The sequence below is a fragment of the Anarhichas minor genome, unplaced genomic scaffold (genome assembly GCF_050575085.1).
Source record: "Anarhichas minor isolate MPS153535 unplaced genomic scaffold, ASM5057508v1 ptg000002l, whole genome shotgun sequence".
NCBI classification, from domain to species: Eukaryota; Metazoa; Chordata; class Actinopteri; order Perciformes; family Anarhichadidae; genus Anarhichas; species Anarhichas minor.
This window is the reverse complement of record NW_027466448.1, coordinates 9,400,092-9,420,843: the sequence shown is the minus strand read 5'-3', so window position 1 is coordinate 9,420,843 and position 20,752 is coordinate 9,400,092. Positions and strand designations below refer to the sequence as shown.

The window sequence follows — 20,752 nt, the reverse complement described above, 5'->3', positions numbered from 1 at the left end:
TGGACCAGGGCCCTTATAAATAAACTGTTCTGTAAACCATTTATGTGACAGAAGCCAATGGGCGAGTCTTTCTTTGCAAAAATAATATAAAAAGGCCAAAATCAGGCTAATCTATACCAGTTCTCCTTTGTATAAACCTTATACAAACACTTGTAAAACGTGTGTCTGTGTAACCCTTTTCTCTAGTTATTTAAATGAATCTATCACAGAGGAGCTGTCCGTTTATCCGTATTTTGTCAGTAATCCAAAATCACGTTTATGAGTATCATCCAATTATTCGGCAATCATTTAAATATGTATGACCATGAATTCTATTTTATAATCGACGTAATGTGGTATGGGTGTATGATAGGCTGCAAAGCTGCCAGCTGAAGGGAAACCATTGCCAGTACAAAAGCGTGTCAGTGCACGTCCTACTTGTGTCGCTCTACAGCAGGGCGATTTTGCGCGTTCCCGTGACTCGCCATAGAAAACAAAGCTTGAACGTCTCCCACAACAGCGAGGGGTGCAGACTTGAGGACTATCTGAATTTATTCTGGATACATCATGCTGGATATGGATCTACAGTGGGTGTAGCATCGTTGGAGACCGAGCCTTCACGGCCGGGGTTGACGGCAGGACATTAGCGAAAACGGACGAAAATAACATCAGTGTTTTTTTTTTTTCTCGGGGTGCTTTGTCTTGTCCACCTAACGATAGCAAACCATCATTCCCATTTCAATTGCAAGATATCCAGCTAGTGACTACTAGCTGCCGCCGGGATGTATCGTCATGTTGTCACCTTAAAGTAGCTGCTAGGACTGTTGGATTGTGAAGGATACGCAGAAAACCTCTCCGAGGTCCCATCGGGTTGTCACCGGGACCTGAATCTGTGTTGGCCACAGTCGCGGAACCCACTGTTTTCGGCGATATGGCGGAGCAGGGCTACACATCTTGGTGAGTGCGCACAGGCATCGCGCTACCGATTAGTAGTACCGCTAGCTACCGTACGCTAGCTGCTGCTACTGCCTGGTGATATAGGTCACTAAACCAATGCACTATATTCATGACAAGTCGCGGAAATACTCTCCACACAGACTCCTTCTGATGCATGCATCACCGTGGAGCGTGTAAAATGCCACTAATCTAATTTCCCCCCTGCAGCTCTGATATTGCTAACAGGCTGGTTAGCTAGCCGCGGCTAATCAGCTGCACCAGCTGACGCTATGCTAGCGCTACCTAGCTTCGGCTGGAACGGTGCTATTGTGAGCGAGTGCTACGGAGCTAGCTGCCTAGCTAACGTGTTAAGCTCACTGAGGTTAGCCAGCTGGTGAATGACTCGTTCGCTAACATTATCAGCGCTTGTTGTCTCAAAGTTGTAATGACACTGCACGACAGTGTCAAATCGATTATTGAACATTAGCTGTGCCGGCAAATTAGTGTTAGCTGATTAGATGGCTAGCATTCGTCGTCGATCCGCTGTACACAATAACAAAGGTTCTGCCGTTGAGCTAAAGCTAGCTAACTGGCATCGCAGTCATGTCCCCCAAAAATACTATTTCAGGGTGAGGTTGGCATTGTGACACACGACAGGTTGTCCAAAAATAAACATGCGGAAACGTGAGGTATACAGACTATAAACAAGGTGAACGTTATAGCTGAATTTAAGTGCTTGGTGAGGAATAGATGAAGACAGACATGATGTGATCACTGAAATGCGTTGCCCCATGAATAAATATGTCCTGACTTTGGTGAGGCCTAGTTAATAAAATAGGATAAATTATGCTTGTTTGATCCCAGCAACACGGGTTGAATGTTAGCACAATGCTTAGAGCAGCAGCTTCTTATGTGTGCCTGGTCCAAACCAATACCTCTCCAACAGCAGACCAGGTTCATTGAATGGTAAAGGTGCACATAAATGCTTGTTTACCTAAATCTCATTTAATGTCACATTGTAATTACTTCCTGGAAATGTCTTTTAAGACTTTTATATTTTGACAAATTTATACTGGCTTTTTGTCATTGTAGTTTTCATAAAAAAATCCTGTTTGCACTGGAAATTGCTTACAGGAGAAAAAAGCCCAACCACTGCTGAATTTTCACAATGATGTAATATTAGGCCGGCAATTTCTCATTAACAGACTACATTTATTATAAGCGTGAATGCAAAGTGGTAGCAGTAGTTTTGGAAAATACCATCTTTTGGGTTTACATCTCCCCCTTTCTGCATTAATGTTAAGTTAGTAATCACTAATAATAGTTGATTAACTAATGAATTAGTTTATTTGCCAATAACGTGATGAAAATCCAATTTTACATGTTTGCCCAAGACGGCGTTAATTTAATATAGATTTGATGTTGTAGGTTTTCATTGGAAAAGTTTGCATGGAGTGCTTCTTTACAGTTATGAATTGTAACAGATATTTTCTGATGATGATGATCAGAGAACAAAGACACAAACAATGACAATCTATTGTGTGAGAAATGGCATAAATGTCACTGAAGAACTGTGGAGATCAGGGTGTATTTGTGTGGTCATACACCCCTAAATGTCATAGAATTTCAATTTCCAGGTCTGGAGAAGTTTTGGAAAAATAAATGAACCCAGAATTTTTGGAAAAGTCATGGAAATTGACTTTGCAAAAACCTGTATACTATACTGTGGTGCAGATATCGTCAACTGAGAACAATCTATACCGGTTGAACTAGTACTTAAATGTTTAAATTAGATGTTGCGTTGTTCTCTGTGCGGGCTAACGTCAGACTCTGACATGTTCTAGTTTTTCATGTATGAACAGACAATTCAGAGAATGTATAGTCACTCAAATTTGCCTCAAAGGCATGGAAAGGTCTTAGTAAAATGTATTGGTAAAAATGTGTATGAACCCTGAGAGATGAGTAAAGGTGGCAAAACAGCTAAAGCTAAATGCTTGAAATTAGTTTTTTGCAGTGTAACTAAACTGATAAGTCACACTTGCTTTCAGCAAACAACTATAGCTATGTGAAGATATAGTGTAGTAATGTCTACCTGAGCATGACTCTACTATATCTTCACATAGCTATAATGAAGTCACTCTTGCGTGTCTTCTTATCCCAGCTTCTCCTTGCTTTGTTGACATAGGCGGGCCGGCCGTACATGCATTTTAGCACCTGTTCATGCATGCGAGCGTGCCCCCACTAGCTAGCTTTTCACTGCTCTTATTCGGCGATTACACCCAATTGCGCCGCCCCGGCCGACATTGTTGTTGTAAAAGTGTAGTACCCACCCTGAGGTTCCCCCTCAGGTAAACACTGTTCGCTCTGTCAGCACTTTTGTCATAGTTTGTCCATGTTGGGAGCCATGATCTACCGTCAAGACTGCCAAAGCTGCACATCTTCAAATCGTATCGTTCTCATATCTTATCGTTAGGCAGGAGATAAAAGTGTATTTGCCGTGGTCGTATTTGCGGTTTAAAAACGTTAATGCCGTTGCACTTGTTTATTTAACCGTGCCATAACATCTAACTTCATCACTTCTTACATTACCTGTTCAGTAGGTGGTCTTTTACTTCAGACCAGTGAGGGGAAATAACTTTAAGTTACATGATGCTCTGCTTTGTTTTTAAATGAACAGATGGCAGCTTCATATCGAGCTCACCTAGTTGCACAAATCAAGCTGTCCTCAGCAAACATAAGTCGTCTGGAAATGTTACCTCTGCCAGTTGTGTCTGTTGTTGTTACACATCTTTGAGCCTTTGAACGCAACCTCGTGCTCCCATCGCCTTGGAAGCAGACAACGTACAAACGCCCAATAATGCATTTTCGAAACCATTATATTAAGATCATGGACATAAATAATGTAATTTGTTGTACTAGTGATGCTTGACTAAAGCAGGTTTTTAGAAGATACAGACCTCTCTGACATTGCTTGTGCAGACATTTGAATTGGATGCTGTGCTTGGCTGAATTTGCACAATTATTTATATATATTCATCAATCACTGCCTGGATGAACTGCTGATAAGTAAACCGAGGCGCCCCCTGTTAAGGCTTGTGGTTTTGTAGGTGTCTTTTTTTTTTTTTTTTGAAAGCTTGCAAGTTGTAGTTTGATGACATGTTCAATCAGCCTTTGTGGCTGCATGTGGCTTTCTTGCAGCTTGCTTCAATCCAAAACATCAGTAGGTGGCTTTATGCAACAATCGCGCTACTAGATCTATTCAGTAATGGAATTTTCTCCTTGTTTCGCTTCCTCATTTTGCAGTGTGTCAAGTACCTCGTGTACATAAGAGCAGACCTACGCAGTTCTCTTATAGTGTTTGGTTTTACTTGTCCATCAAGGCGAATGCAGTGTGCCACTCTTCTTTGTGTTTTGTATCTGGGAAACATTGATCAGTCTCTGCACTTGTTGGTGCCATCCCATGAAAGCCTTTAATCTGTTCAGGATGAAGAAGAAATTATCTTAAATAAACCATTATGTTTTGCCTGAACATTTCATTAACAGCTTTTGCTGCAATTGTGACAAAGGTGAATATGATGCGATGCTGTGTTCAATGTCGGGTGTCTGAAAAACGTGGACATGTTCGCACATGTTTGTTGTTAAAGTAGCAGACAACACTTCTTTGTAACACAACGGTAAACAAAGGCACCCAGCTTGCCTTATGACAGAGCTCACGCTCTTGATTCAGTAAATGAGACAAAAGGGGAAAAAAAACGTGATATAGTGAAACCACTCTGCCCACACTATCAGGTGTAATATCCAGTATGAACAACAACATCAATCAAACTGAAAGTTTCAAATCCTGCCTGGAAATATGTGCAGTGTTTCCCACAAATCAAGTTGGTTGATCTTGGCTGAATGTAGTTATAATGCTGGTCATGGGCATGTCTAAAAAAATATTGACGAATACCCACAAGAAGAAGCTGTAATTGTACTTGATAAATGACTTTCAGTGGTTGATTGTTTATCAGCTGATTGATTGGTTTAGCACTTGCGGCACACAGTTAATTCTGTGGGGTTGTATGGGCGAGTGATTTGTAAGCGTTGCTGTCCATGTGTGGAGAAAATCCTTCGACGTTCAGTAACCACGTTACCCACCAACCTCCTCACTGCAGCTTGTTTTACTGCCTCGCACAATGTTTTAAAAGCTTCTTGCAAGTGTGCAATGTTATTATCGAATGTGTCGATATATTTGCCATCGACAATGATGGTTTCATCTGCAATCCCACACAGCCCTGTATCAGCGATGGGGGAGTTTTAGAGAGGGATGCTGCCTGACATTAGTCAGTGCTGTTATTTACCTCGGACTACATACAAACCGATAACATGGCGTCGTCCCCGTCTGTGTAGCCGCTTCGTTAGTGTGAAACCAACAGTTTCTGAGGGTTGGTCAGAAATGTAATTTTGTTTTATACTGATATCAAATAATATAAACATGCTATCATAAACATATTAACTGAGACTATATTGCCTTTTTTATTAAGAAATTTAGGAAAAATACTTCCTCAAGAAACATGGTTATTAAGATCTTATCCCCAAATCCTATTATGAAGGCTATCCACGGTACAATCTAGTCCAAGCTCTGCCTTTCTAGACAAAGGAGGTGACATTGAACTTAAAAATATTGACTTCAGCACATTTCAACTTTAACAGAAACATCTAGTGTAAATGAGCGTCCGCTGCCTTTTTAAATGAGAATCTGTGGTACACCAAAAAAAAAAAAGACAAATGGCAGCAAGCACTGTTTAGTTCTTCTCTACAGTATATTTTAACTATACAGACACAACTAATGCTGCTGTGTTCTGCTGAGAGCACACATCGCTCTGTTTGAATCTTGACAGATTACTGAACACCTGTTGCCTGCATCTTGGAACAGAAGCTCCGCTTAAGATTAGCCATCAGAATTTCAAAGCCTAAATAGTTTTGATTCGGACATACAGCGGGTCTAATGCATCTTGAATTCCGAGGCTCAGACTTCGCCTCATAGTGTCCACGTGGTCTGGAAAAACAATTAGCATAATGATTCAATCTGGACGTCAGTCTTGACATTTTCACCAGCAGCTAATATGAATATATGCATATGCCCTGCATCGTTCTGCGGGGCATACTTGTGATGCCCAACCCTCACATGCCTCATTCAAACAAAGAAAAATGCCACAGAACGGTGTAAACACACGCATACGCACACACACACACCAGAGCAGCAATGCAGGGGAGGAGTACTTATATTCATAGCGACAAAAAGGTCATCTGTGATCACAAATTACATTCTTGTACCTGAAGGATGTAACCATTACATCCGTAATTGGATGAGAAAGTGGAGGCAGATTAATGTTAATCCCCAATAGGAGGTCCAGCGGCAACCTTAAACTGGAGTGAATTATAGTGCATGTTAAGTTAATGTATATTCAGTTTGTATCATCGTGTGTATGATCTGGTGAGGACTGAGTAAGATATTATTTTATATATATATATACCCATGCCTCACAGGGCAGCGTTTTATAAAAGTCTTCATTGCAACCTGCTGACCTGGCCCTTTAATGGTCAAGTCATGCATGCGGCTGGCTTGTCGGAGGACGGTATTGGAATTGTGTTATTGAAAACCGAGTCCGTTTGGCGAACAAGGACGTCTTATGGCGCTTTGGGCCGCCATCCAGCCCCTCAACAGTCCGGGATTGTATTTAGTTTTTAAATGTTCCATTCATCTATCGCACCCATGTTCTACAGGCTGCTTGTGCGCAGAATTCAGACCAACCGGTTCGATGCTAGAATATGAATGAGGCCCGAGGTAGATTAAACTAGCTGTCTGTCCGCTCGCTGTGTCGACAGTGAGGCAGTGACATCATTAGTGTGTGTGTGTGGAAGAACAAGGCCACTTTCTTAATCGCTGTCTTGGCGCTCGAGGCCAAACATTTAACCTGCTTAGTTTAGTATTTCCAAAAAAAAAAAAAAAGAACCGCACGTGTGATGCAGTAGTGTCCCTTTTCCACATGTTACCCCTCCTCCTAAACACCCCGTAGTCATTCCTGTACTACTGAATGAATGAAAGGAGACGGGAGATTCTTGTCTGTGAATTCCTGCACCACATACGCACCAGAATGAAAAGTGATTTAGAGCAGAGTCTTTTTTTTTTTATGCGAGGGCTGTTGTCTCCGTCAGTACTTGAAAGACAACTAGTGATGCGGCCCAGCGATACTCGTAACTGAAATAGTATTCACTGTATGCGGAGTTAAGTTGCAGGTCCTGGTATTTCTACACACGAGAAATAGTGCCTAAGCAGATAGTATCCAAATGAAGTAACTACTGACCAAACCAAAATGCATTTACCCCGTTCAGACCATGATGGTGTTAACCCTCCATGTTCATGCTCCATAACCAGGGATTTATCTACGGTTGTAAGTATTTTGTGCATTTCTTTCTTACCTGCACTGATGATTAGGTTCAGATCTGTTAACATTGTAATTTAAACACTTCACCATGTTACCTTGCATGGTATCATATGTTGCAGACGAATTTATAGTCTCTGTGTGGTGTGTCGAGTCGTAGTAGAGTGGGAGATATTGTTGCCTTTTTAAAAATAAGACCCACAGCTCACTAAATCAAACTTTAATAAAAAAAAAGAAATGCCAGTAGTGGGAATAAATAGCAGAAACTGTTACAGATGTTAAATCAACTCAATGTGTTTTTTATGTTTAGAACTTTATCTTGTCGTGTAACAAATGTCCGGCTCCTTCAGAGACGGCCGGGCTCAACTTGTGACTGCTGTTGCTTTTTGTTAATGTGGTTTTCCTGTGTGAAGCGTCCGTCATCATGATGTGAAAGACTTTGCCTCGGCCACTTTGCACCCTTTTGTAGCTCCGGCTCTCTTTTGTCTCGTTTATTATTCTCAGTATAATAAATACTCAATTATTTATTACATAGTGAGCAGGAAATTCTGCAATCAAACATCCACTGATACAGCCCGAAGTATTTACAATGTCTAAGCCGCGATACAGACGTGAGAGCTTCTAAATGTTCCGCGAGTGTGACGTTTAACAATTGAAAAATATTCAGGACTAACGATGTAATTGTGTCACTATTCAGTAACGACTTCAAACATACGTTTGGCAATAATGTGCTTCAATTACTTGTCGGCCAACATTCATCAATACAATATATCTGCAAGCTGATCTTGCGGTCTAGTGTTGTACAAGTGCATTTTATATAAAATGTGGTGCATTGCATTCTGGGAAACCTGTAGTCATGATTTTCGGGGCATCACTTGAAGCAGCATCGGCCGATGCCAAACACCGATCATTGGCTCTTATCTTTTAAGACACGATTGTGATTGTTTACGACCAAAAATAGAACGGTATCAGTGGTTTAGCCGGCCGTGTGGATCTGCCGATAGCTAATAAATGTCAGCGTCGGATGCAGACCCTGATGAAATTTGGGGGGGGGGGGGGGGAGCTAAGCTGGTGATGACATTATTAGGGGTCACTGGTGGTTGTTTTTTTAAAAATCCAGACGGCAGAGAGTTTGACGGGAGAGACAGGCGGGTCAGGATTGGGGTCAAATCTGCACCTCTCACATGAAGGCAGCCGCTTCACAATGGCAGCCTTGTCTTTGCCCCAGAAAAGGTCTGAATTATAATGTTGCATGTGAAGTCTACGCTACGTCAAGGCCCTCAGATCATCGACACACGGGACACAGTTTGGTGCTTAAATGCAGCATCCGTCTGCAAAACTAAAAGCCCGATTACGCATGAAAAAAAAAAAAATACATTTCAGGATTAGTTACATATGTTTACATCCTCTTTGTTTCTGAGAGCACGGAAAATCTGTTTGTTTGAAAATAAGGTGTAGGAAGTTTTTAAGCCACGTTCATCCTTCATCTAGAACGTACACTTTGTCTCTCCTGGACCAGAACCGAGATGCCGCCATCTTTATTCTGAAGTAATACTCTTTAACAGCATCTCTTGGCCAATGACTTGCATTGTGATGTCCTTCATCAGCTCCTGTTTGTTTTGTCTAGTCTTTCTCATGATGCACAAAAACGACAGATTGCAAGGAGTAGGATGTAGGTCAAGGGGAATTTAGATTATTTTTGGCAGGATGGCAGCAAGGCGAGGCCAGTCAAACGCGGAAGTCTGTCACTGAGTCACTAAGTGAGTGAACACATTTTCTTGTGCGGTAATTTCATGACCAGGCTCGCTTGGCGCACCTGGGATCAGTAGGCCCGCATTATAGGCGGGTCCATTAGAGGCTGTTGTAATCACGGCCGATCACATTCTTTACTTTTAGGCCTTCTGTATAGCTCCACTAACTTTCACATCTCAATAATGATATATATCACAATATAGCATGTTTTCTGGAAATTCAATAGTCTATATGAAATAACCACTTCGCAAAGCCTATTTTTATTTACTGTTTTGTGAATTAAATACGTGACAAATGTAAAGCTTTCTCATTTAATTAAGAACGTGAACAGAAAGTGAACAGTTTCAAGTAAAGAAGTGTTTTGAGCTGTATATTGACTCTGTTTACATGCCCACAGTTATTAGATTAAGACAATAGTTTGACAAATAGTTTAATTTCACCACACTGGACGATATCAGTCAGCAGAGTTCTTGGGTGCAGGAGTTGAACAACGAAGCTGAATGAACGAAGAGAGTCCTGCACACTGCTGTTGGAAAAAAAACTACTAAACATTTGGGGTTCCCAGTGGACCGTTGCACATTAATCTCCACCGTTATTATGCAGAGAGAACCGTGTCCTGAGCTGGATGTGCTGTTGTATTCTGAGGTAATTGAGCTTAAAGGGACAGTTCACCCCAAAATCCAAAGTGCATATTTTTCTTTTGTTATGTTACTTTATGTCTGTGTGATGTTAGTTTTTCTTTAAATATCATACAACGCATACATTCCGCTTTATATTATTTAGTACTGATTAAAAATTAACTGTGAATAAGTAGCTACCCTTTACAAAGCACCTTTGAACAAGCGATGTGCTGTACAATATAACAAATAATATAATATACATGAAGATATTTGCGCCTCTGTGTGTGTGAATATAATAATTTATTTCCCCTTGTGGGATTAAGACGTATACGTCTTCTCTATATGCTGTTGTCGAGAGATTTAAATTGCACGTCTTTCAATGTTTTTTTTTAAACCACAGCTATTTGATGCTTATTTTCCAAACTACGGATGAGTCATATGCTCCCAAATTACATCAGTAGGCCCAATTATAATGTAGAAGACCATATTGTTGCGAGAAGAGACCCCCCCCCCCCCTCCTTTTGTAGAGAGTTTCCAATGTGCCTAGAACCATATGGGTCACATTTTATTGATTTTCATAATCGATCGCTTGTTTATTTCCCAGTTCTTCTTTTCTTTTTTTTTTAACAACAAAATTTGCAATTCTTATATTCAGCACACTGATATCAGGGGAATAGAATATCATCATGTTGTTGAAGCGGGCCGTATCGGTGTGTCCTGTGTTTGAAATGTTTTCACGTTGTGTTTGATGTTCTTGTAGATCGTCACTGAAAAGGATTTTAAATTCTTCTAGTTTTCTATTTTTGACTACAGTGGTTTATTTGAACACTTAAATTGTCGACGCAGTTCCCCAAATATACACACTGTGCAGGTCAGTTGTATACATTGTTAAATGCATACCGTACTTCTTAATCTTGATTCCTGATCCAACATTCTCCACACGCATCAGTGTTTGTTGTTGGAAGCAGACTGTTTCGGGCTGCTTTGAAGGGGTTAACGTGACTCGTGTACCTGCAGAGATTCACAGTCGGGGTTGTAAAATCATCTAAGCCGATGTGATATTATCAAAGTGCCGCATCTGGAATGATTGACCAAAGTTACAGTTAGCATGCTAGTTTCCATTTTTGTCTCAAACAACACGTGTGTTTTCACTCACCTGAGCTTGCAATCGATCACCAATCTGGTCAAAAATGAAAAATGCCAAAACTTGCATAACTATAATCATCAATATCAAGCTGCAGTCGGCTAACTGGCTTCGATGCAACTCTCCGTGTGTAAAAGATTGCAGTTAGGACGAACAAAAGGAGGAAGCAGCAGATTAAAAAGGACTTAAAGTCTTTTCACAACACCGTTTGTGTATATAAGGATTATTTACTTTTCTTTTCTACTTTGCTGTTCGTGTGATGTTTAAGGAAGTGACAACTTCTGTTAAGTAGAAAACTAATCAATGTTTCAGTTAATCAATGTAATGTCAATAAATATACATGTTTTATTTAGGAAGCGCTTAACAATACAAAGTACACGGTGTACTTTTGTCTCCAGTGTTGCACTAAAGGTGATGGGGGACGTTTCATTAAATACACTTTTGTCTTCTTCTCTGTGTCCTCTTTAGGGCCTACTCCCTAGTTGACTCCAGCCAGGTGTCCACCTTCCTCATCTCCATCCTCCTCATCGTCTATGGCAGCTTCAGGTGAGTGTCACTAAATACACACTTCAGCTGTTAGAGGGGAGTCAACAAGGACTTACCGAGCACGTCTCGCAAAGACCTACAGTCTCAAATGTCATCACTTTCACTTCATCTCTTCATCCTATTAGACGTTTGTGTGACAATAAGTCATAGCGATTTTTAAGTTATGGGCAAATGCATGTTTTGTGAGGTCACTTAGCCTTTGACCACCAAATTCTAATCGGTTCAATCTTGAGTGGACGTATGTCTTTAAGTATTCTACTCTGCACCGTGAGATGCTGCCAGTATTAGGCACAGCAGATATTTATACTTGTCAAAGGTGTCACTAATACCATTAATGCTCAAGTGTCTCTGTAAGCCTCGACTGTGTGACAGTGAGCGAGCATGCACGATACCAGGACCCTGAAACTGAAGCGGCTAAATGCAAATTCAGCCGTCATTCATTTCATTAATGACTCTTGTGTTTTGCGTTTTGTAACGATGTCGAAATGTCTTCAGTGGAAAAGGCCTTCCCCTGTAAGATGGGAACACGCCTGGAGAATAAAGAACTAAATTACATTTTTGTGCATATATATGTAATAATTCTTCTAAGCGTATTTGATTTTTACAACTATCGGTACGACTGTTCTGGACTGTTGACGTCAGATGTGAATAGGAAAGAAAAGCAAGGGAATGGAGATATTTTGTGGGGTTGACGTGAGACACGTTCAGCTTAAGTTTTCGGGTCTTTTCAACACCCTTACTTCCACTAATTAATTCACCGTCGAATAAGTATTTTTAAGTCTCCTACACAGCCTCATATCAACAGTTTACGTGCTTCTGAGATTCTGATTACTGCTGTCTGAGTCCTACTCACTCCCTGTGTGTCCCTCCCCTCCTGCAGATCATTAAACATGGATTGTGAGAACCAGGAGAAGGATAAAGACGGTAACCCCATGCCGGGGTCGTTCAATAACGGCTCAAACAACAGTGAGTGTCTGTATCCTTCAGACCTTGCAAAACCTAACACACAAAAACAAAACCAATCCCTTTTTTTGAATGTCCAAGTATTCACTTCTCATGTTCTGTGTTGCAGGTATTCAGACTATAGACTCCACACAGGCGCTGTTCCTGCCCATAGGAGCCTCGGTGTCTCTGCTAGTCATGTTCTTCTTCTTCGACTCGGTACAGGTGGTCTTCACCATCTGCACGGCAGGTGAGTGCCGCTCTTGAACGTAACACAAAAAATGGCAGAAGCACTTCAACAAGGCTTTCGCGTTCCCGTTCAGTAGTCGGACACCGGGGCAGGCCTCTTTAAACTGTGGTTATTGAAACTGTAAAGGCCGTTAGCCGCCCCATTAAACTCAACGAAAACGACCGGGGCGAGCAGTCCTGTTGCGTCAGGCCTTCGGTTTGACTGCGACCCGTTTGTTCTTCTCCTCAGTTCTTGCAACAATCGCATTTGCATTCCTCTTGTTGCCGATGTGCCAGTATCTGACCAGACCCTGCTCCCCGCAGAACAAGTAAGCAAATCATGTGGATTCTGTGTGTGCCTGTTGTCGCTCAAGGGTTTAGTCTCGCTTGTGTCTTTTTGAAAATATTTATAAAGCGCCGTGCTTCAGCATATTTGTGAAATCAGCTTCCTGTCAATTAAAACTGTCTGCGAGGCTTAATAATGCCACTGGGAACAAGTAGGAAGGAAGTTTTGTTATTTCAGGTTTTATTTATTTTTTTACTTACTGCATACAAAACATTTTTAATAGCCTAGAACAAGGAATCCCCAACAACACTACCCACCCACTCAATAGCCAATATGAACGCCTCCTCTCTGGTTACAGATCCAGAGCTTCCTTTCTCCTTTCACTAAAGCTTTTATCTGCTTTACAGAATCAGCAATAACCCAAAACCCTTTTTCTACTTAGTGTTGTTGTTATGTTCATGAATAGAAGCTTTGTACATGTATTATTCACTCGTCTCCGTGCCTTTTTCATTTCAACAGTAACGGTTTAGCCAGCGTTAGCTAACCCTTGTTGTGAATTACGAGCCTAAACGTTTTATAGTCTTCTCCGGGTCTCACTCGCTCCACTTGTAGAGATCAATGCTCATCGTTAAGTATGCAAATACTGCTCGTGTGTAAAATGAATCGGCCTGTAAATGTTTGCCTGCACATTTTCTAATGCTGGAAACGATGTTCTGTCCGCCCGCCTCTCCTTAACCGTTCTTAAGTCTTCTTCTCTCGGTTCTGTATGATTTGGACCACACTTGATTGAGGGTGTCTCTTCTTTGTCTTGTTGCAGGATTTCTTTTGGCTGCTGTGGGCGTTTCACTCTGGCGGAGCTCCTGGCCTTCTCCCTCTCCGTCATGTTGGTGCTCATCTGGGTGCTGACTGGACACTGGCTTCTCATGGACGGTGCGTCTCTCTCGGTCCCGACTCTTGTGCCAGTGTTCCCGTCCACCAGAATTCAGTTAATTTATTTGTATTCAATATTCCTGTGATCTACGAGGATCCACAGATTTCGTGACATTAATCTGAACCGCAGGGTGGTTCGTGGTTCACATTAGTAACATTTGCAATTATTAGACGGTGATTTGAAGTGTGTGAGGAGACGTTCTGTTAGCATAGCTGCTAACGTTGATGCTGCGGAGTAGTGAACATGCATTCAGCCATCTCGATCTTTAATAAAGGCTAGAGTCTGGACAAAATGTTTCATCATCTGTTGAAGAAGGAACTTGACATCATGACTCATACAATATGAAGTTTTTAGCAACACTATTTTAAGGCTCTTACTGCAGTGTGATCAAACGGTTTGAATTGAGGAAAACGATCTGAAGAATCAATTTTTAAAAAATGTGTAGAAGAGTTTGACACAACCGTGTAGGGCTTTTTTTTGCACATCTGTTAATTGAGTTTTAACCTGGTGTTTCTGCTTAATTGCAGATACAGATCAGACTTCACTAATATTAGTTTTATACTATTTGTATCACGTGATCCAAACATTACCAATGACTACAGAGTGTCGTCAGGTCCAAAAGTCAACATTTATCGAAAACATTATGTAATCATGTCCAAAATTCACGTTTTTATCTGACAAAATATTCTGCTTCAATTCACACGTGTGAGCTTTTAACCTTTTTATAAAATAACGTTTTAACTGAGATCAATAAACGGTTTGTTCTCCTACATTAGGGGAGGCACTCGCCTCTATAAATGGGGCTGTGTAGCCCTTTTTGAGGGGGATGACGTCTCAATAGAAGCTTTGAATGTAAAAAATAAAAAAATGACATTGGGTCCAGTCCAGTCCTAGAAGCACGACAAACTGTGTCTCTGCATTGGAGCCAGTTAAATAATGTTACAGTGCCCCCTAGGCTCCTATCACCATTACACCTGCTGTAGTAAATGAACACCACAGTAGACGCACTTCTTTTAACGTGTGAAATGCAGCCATTGTAACAAACATTTACTTTAAATGAATCGGATCGTCTCCCATGTTTAATCTCAACACCATCTAGTGTCTCATCAGTGCACCCAAAAGTGAATTAAGACATTTCATTAGAATAATCTGACTAATTAATTAGGCCTGTGTGCACAGTAATGAATGTTTCTTAAATAAACTTGCTAAAGTCGGTGCCCATGTTGCTATTTCGCCTCATTTCCGCTCAGACTTGGAACTGTGTTATTAACATATCTTGTGTGTGCTTCCTCCCTGCAGCGTTAGCCATGGGCTTGTGTGTCGCCATGATAGCCTTCGTGCGGCTTCCCAGTCTGAAGGTGTCCTGCCTGCTGCTGTCAGGACTGCTCATTTATGATGTATTTTGGGTAAGACGCACTCCCATTCAAAGCTCCACCCCTATCACAGCTGACATACAAGCCACAATCATTAACAAAATGTCTTTGTATCAAACTTAAAACAAAATGGTAATGATTCAGCTTATGAAAGCCTTTACATGCGTTTTTTTTTTTTAAACATACACGAGCTACTTGCTGCTTGGGAAGTGACTCATTTTACATTTTCCAGCCATAATGTGTGTGTGAAAGACCTGGGTAGTGAGCATTGATGCCGTATCAATGCTCACCAGTATGCAAAATTCAGCCTCCATAAATGTAAATGAACAAAGGTAAACGATGAAGAGGAAGGCGAGCGTGCCACAAGCCATAATTAGGATGATCATCGAAAATTCCTCTTGAGAAATTACAAAACATTGATGTCTAGCTTTGTCTTTTTCTGGCATTGGTAGATTCAGGTTTGATTTATTAGCCGTATCTGGCATCGTCCCGATTCTGGAGCCGTGCCTGCACACAAAAGCAACGGCGGCGTAGCAGCTAAAGTGGCACCAACGTCGAGGGGGAACCGGTATCATGAACGCTGGTTTTATTATGAGGATGTGCATCAGTGGGTTAGAGAGTGACGGAGGTGGGGAGTCATGTTCTTTTGAGTTTGTTTGATGAACGTAATTTTTTTTTCTCCATAATTTAATTTAACCGCTGAACAAAGTAATCTGTTAAGATCTTATGAGCACCTTGCTGCTTTAGATGTATTATCTGTTCCATTCAGATAATTATGCGTTTGTTTAAATAGTTGCTTGTTAGAAAGGATTAAAAAAAAAATTGTTATCGTTGTCATTTGATTGCAGAAAACTGCTTCTATGACTATGTTCTGCACACAAATACAACCTGAACTTAAATCATAACTGACTCTGCACAACACACCGCGTCTGCTGCTGTTCTACCAGTGAACACGTCGACTACGACATCTCTCATCTTCACCGTGGCCCGTCGCTGTTTATTTCCCCGCTGACCGTTAATGTTCACAACAACGTTATGTGAGACAAACGTTAGATGCATCTGATAAATTATCGCCACCTGCTTTGAGGAGCTGAAGCAGCGATGGAGTCTGATTAAAGATATAAATCGGGGATTCAGACGATGCATTCGGAGCTTTAAAATCTAGAGCTGAAACTATTAATAGCAAAGTGTATTGATTATCATTCTGATGATCAATTAATAAAGTTATTCTAAATGCTAAGCGGGCTGCATCTTCTCAAGAATGGGTGTTTTCTTGCTCGTCTGTATAAGATTACGAATTGCGGCTAAATTCCTCTTCCCCCCCCCCCCCCCCACAGGTGTTCTTCTCAGCTTACATCTTTAATAGTAATGTGATGGTCAAAGTTGCAACCCAACCTGCTGAAAATCCCATCGATGTTCTGTCCCGGAAGCTCCACTTGGGACCAGGGATGGGCCGCGACGTCCCCCGTCTCTCATTACCTGGAAAACTGGTGTTTCCCAGGTAGGAACCATGCGGAGAAAACAATCCAACACTGTTATGTGCTGCTGTAATTAGCATTATAACCTCACTAACCCTAAAACGATAAATGAAATACAAGCGGTACACGTTTATTGCACATGACTCTGTTTCATGTACCCAAATGTATTTCTACTTCTTTTTTTCCGACGCGTGCAGCTCCACAGGAAGTCACTTCTCGATGCTGGGAATAGGAGACATCGTGATGCCGGGGCTGCTGTTGTGCTTCGTCCTGCGCTACGACAACTACAAGAAGCAAGCAAATGGGGAAGTCCCTTTGTCCGGACGCATGCAGCGCGTCTCCTATTTCCACTGCACTCTCATCGGATACTTTGTGGGTAAGAAGAGCAGTCGATGGGCGGACGGACGGATGCGAGAGGTCGAGGGTTTTATTGTGACGGTGTTTGGCATGTTTCGGGGTGATAGTTTTAGGTGTTCGGGAGCCAGTATAATTGCGATTGCTGATGATGTGAATCTGTCTTCAGGTCTGCTGACTGCCACCGTGGCCTCCAGGATCCATCGCGCGGCTCAGCCCGCTCTGCTCTACCTGGTGCCCTTCACCCTGCTGCCTCTGCTCACTATGGCCTACCTGAAGGTACGGGTTAGAGGACGAGAAAAACTAAAGTTAGGTACACATTTGATTCATCTCTCATGTCCAAACTTGTGTTTGCGGTCCACAGGGGGATTTGCGGCGCATGTGGTCCGAGCCCTTCCACACCAAGACCAGCAGCTCCCGCTTCCTGGAGGTATGATGCACCCTGGGATAAAAAAAAAAACGACCAGTGCGGGGAGGACTGCTGATCTTTTACCTTAATTAGAGGGAAGGAGAGAGGGCGCACTCACAGTGAGGCCATGTTGTCATCACTTGTTCATGCTTTCCGCCAATCTTCTGTGAAAACCCTCAGAAGGACACCAGTGTGTGGATCACAACGCCCAACACGATTCATTGTTGGTACCTACATCCTCCCCGTTTCATCGCCGCTTCCTCTTTTCTGTTTTTAGCAAATCCTGCCTACGCCGTGTTTGTCTCCTCCCCCCCCCCCCCCCCTCTCCTTTTTCCTTTTTCTCTGCTCTGTAGTTAGTCTCATTTGCCACTTCTCTCCCAAGGCTCCTTCCATTCGTCAGGCCTCTTCTCGCTGCGATTTCCTTCTTTCCCTGCGTCTTTAAATTTCTCTGCATCTCTGTTTGTCCCCGACTCGGATGAACTCGAGTGCCAAGCCTCCCCCCTTTTTGTGGACTTAGGGTTGTGAGACATGGCTGGGGTTTCTATATTTTTTTTTTTTTTAGCATTCTCGTGGTCATTATTATTGGTATTATTATTATTATTATTATTATTATTATTATTATTATTATAGAACGATTTAAACAAACTGAGAAGAGGCGGAGTGTTGCAGTGGCACAGGACAGTGCTCGGGAGCAGCGACACAGTAAAGGAGAAGAGTCTTCCCCCTCCATCCGTCTCCCTCTTCCCCCCCCCCCCCCCCTGCTTTCTTCATCTGTCCCTTCATCCCACCACAATGGCTTTTTCCCCCAGCGCTCCCGCCCTCCGACACTCCCCGCGAGCCCCACCCGCATCCTCTCTGTTCATCTGCTGTCCCCATTCCCCGCCCTCACAGATAACTATGTATTTTATTTAGAAAAAGTTTTATTCTTGGCATATACAGAAATGCATTATAAATTGTTAAGCTGCCCCCAGCATTTTAGGGGCTGCTTCTATTTGTATATATGTGTATTTGCGGTATCTTGAGTTTGTATTTGTGTTTGGGAGCATGTTGAATAGGGTGGGAAACCGACGCCAGCCAACAGCTGAATTTTGGTGAATTTTGGCTGCCGGTTTTGTCGAACCGACTGGTGAGCATCCATCACTTACAGGTTGTTTTCTAAAGTTTGTTGGCTTGTGTGATAGAAATGTAGCTGATGGATCTTTGGGATAAAAAAAAACAAACAAACAAACATCTGCATCGGTGGCTGGTTTCCTGCTCTAGTGTCCAGTGTGTTGGATCAAACGGTTTCATAAACACATGACATGTCTAATGGAAACAGTTTGTGTCCGAACTTGTTAAAAAAAAAAAAAAAAGTTACAGAAAACTCAACAGGGGGCAATTTGTTTTTATCGGTCTTTCTTCAGACGGTTGGAAATGTAAACAGTGTTGTTTTTTTTGTTTTTTTTTTTGTTTTTTTTTTTCAAATAAATGAATGTTGAATTCATTTTAAGGTATGCTATGTTACTTTTCATCATGAAGCCACATCATACATCATGCTGGGTAATTTCTCTTGTGCACATCCTAAATGTACATGTATTTATGGCCATGGAGACACTTAAAGCATCAAATTTTAGACGTAAATGTCTGAGCATGGTGATATCTGATCGGTTTGTGTACGTTTTGACGTAAGAGAAGTCGGTGGAACAGCACAACAGCACACGTCATCTGAACTTCACCTCCATCGATGAAGACCATCGTGAAAGTTTGGACTCAAAGCATTGGAGATAAGGGAAGACGTACCGAGGTGGTTTTCATACGTAGTTACAGATGAAGGGTACTCTGTGTGGATGGTTAAGTGTGTTTGTGTGTGTGTGTGTGTGTGTCATCGCATAATAAAGTCTGTTTGGAACTAAAGAGGGGATAAAATCAGTTATGAAATGAGAAATAAAAGTTCACCCATAGGATGTTTTTTCTGTTACCACTTGGTCCCCGACAGTCTCTCTTTTTCTTTTCTTTTTTATGGTCCTTCCACTTTTTTGTGGTGCTTGTCAGTTAATATCTAATGTATACTGGAAAAAGTGTGAGCGATTGCACAGCAGGAAGTCGGAGAGACGTACGGACGATGCAGTTTGCTAGCTTTTTGTTTTTGTTTTTTACTTTTCTATGCTATCTGGCCGTGCATGTTTAGTGTACAGTGTATCATTTCTCAGACTGCATCGACGGGGCTACTGCAGTTTTCAGTCTCTGCTGGCCGACGGCGAGGCACTGGACCTAATGAGCTCGCCTACAAAGAGCAGCGTGAGTGGGTGGGACAAAGGCTGCAGGTCAGAAAGACTGCGATTGGTCAGCTCTGACCTCCTGTGACTGATTCACAAAGGCTGAATATTAATAAGACCTGAATGCCGTCGGGTTGGGACACCCGGCCTGCCGCTCAGTGCGGTCGCCTAAACTCGGACATCATGGGAACCACAAGGCCCCTTCACCTCTTCATGGACATGGACAGAAAATATATAGATCTATATACATATATATGTGTGTGTATATATGTATACACTCGTATATGTGTGTATATATGTACATACATAAATAACTGATGACGATCATGGTGAAAACAACAAAAATGTTTTGTTTTTTATAGAAAATGAATTCCTTTTTACCCGGTTGTTAGTATTTTTATTTTTTTTCCCTTTAGTTCTTTATTTTATTTTTATTTCCACCTCTTCTCCCCTCCAGCAGAGGACTCCAGCTCTGTTGGTGCATTGATATTACGGCTGAATGGATTCTGTATAGAACAATGGTGAATAAATAAATTAAGAACTGTGTAGTGAAACATGAATCCTGAAGCGCTTGATCTAAAACACTTTGTCTCCTTTTAACCCCTTCCCTCTGCCCTCTCCCTCCTCGTTCAGGATTCTGCTGTAAATAAACATGACTAACTGTAACACCGGTGTGTCTTTTTCTTCGGCTTACCGGTTTATTAAAGACTTATTTGCTTATTTACATCCACTTCATGTATTGGACAACCGTAGTTACTTTTCAGATTCAAATTTTAAATTAAAAAAGTCATCAGCTTATAAAATACAACTCATTGTTCTATTAACTCGGATGCTATTTCTGGCGCACGTCTGGTTTGGCTTCAATGGCATTTAGTAATTCTACTGAAATGAAAAACCAGCCTTCCTTACAATGAATGTAGTTGAAAAGAGTTTGGAATCTTTGTTCTAGTTTTCCAATAAAATGTGAGCGTCATCAATCTCCGGTAGGCCAGCCAGGAGCAGACCGTGTGCGTTTGAAAGAGGTTCCAGTTTCCGATGCAGCTTTTTAGGAGTTTGCAGAAGCCGTACAGCATCAGCATCTTCCCACCTTGGCT

The 20,752-nt window shown here is 41.8% G+C and overlaps 1 protein-coding gene across 3 annotated transcripts; it reads left to right on the top strand.

Moving 5' to 3' along the window:
* The first annotated feature begins 380 nt into the window (after positions 1-380).
* sppl3 (signal peptide peptidase 3) lies at positions 381-20,324 on the top strand. 3 transcript variants are annotated; one of them, XM_076089561.1, is made up of 11 exons: positions 381-936; positions 11,325-11,402; positions 12,283-12,368; positions 12,475-12,594; positions 12,823-12,901; positions 13,676-13,788; positions 15,089-15,195; positions 16,500-16,663; positions 16,838-17,016; positions 17,164-17,273; positions 17,359-20,324. In XM_076089561.1, exons 1-11 carry the CDS (start codon positions 911-913, stop codon positions 17,428-17,430), a joined length of 1,134 nt encoding a protein of 377 aa, XP_075945676.1. In that variant the 5' UTR covers positions 381-910; the 3' UTR covers positions 17,431-20,324. The 3 variants fall into 3 exon arrangements, with proteins under 3 accessions (XP_075945676.1, XP_075945670.1, XP_075945686.1); XM_076089555.1 differs by having other exon boundaries at positions 382-936; positions 12,283-12,374; XM_076089571.1 differs by lacking the exon at positions 381-936 and adding an exon at positions 3,131-9,737 and having other exon boundaries at positions 12,283-12,374.
* The last annotated feature ends 428 nt before the right edge of the window (positions 20,325-20,752 follow it).

Excerpts from the sequence above, each read along its gene's own strand:
- sppl3 (XM_076089555.1), top strand. The coding sequence starts at position 911 with ATGGCGGAGCAGGGCTACACATCTTG. Across the intron at positions 937-11,324 it reads GAGCAGGGCTACACATCTTG|GGCCTACTCCCTAGTTGACT; the intron begins GTGAGTGCGCAC and ends TGTCCTCTTTAG. Across the intron at positions 12,375-12,474 it reads CGGCTCAAACAACAGTGAGT|GTATTCAGACTATAGACTCC; the intron begins GTCTGTATCCTT and ends TCTGTGTTGCAG.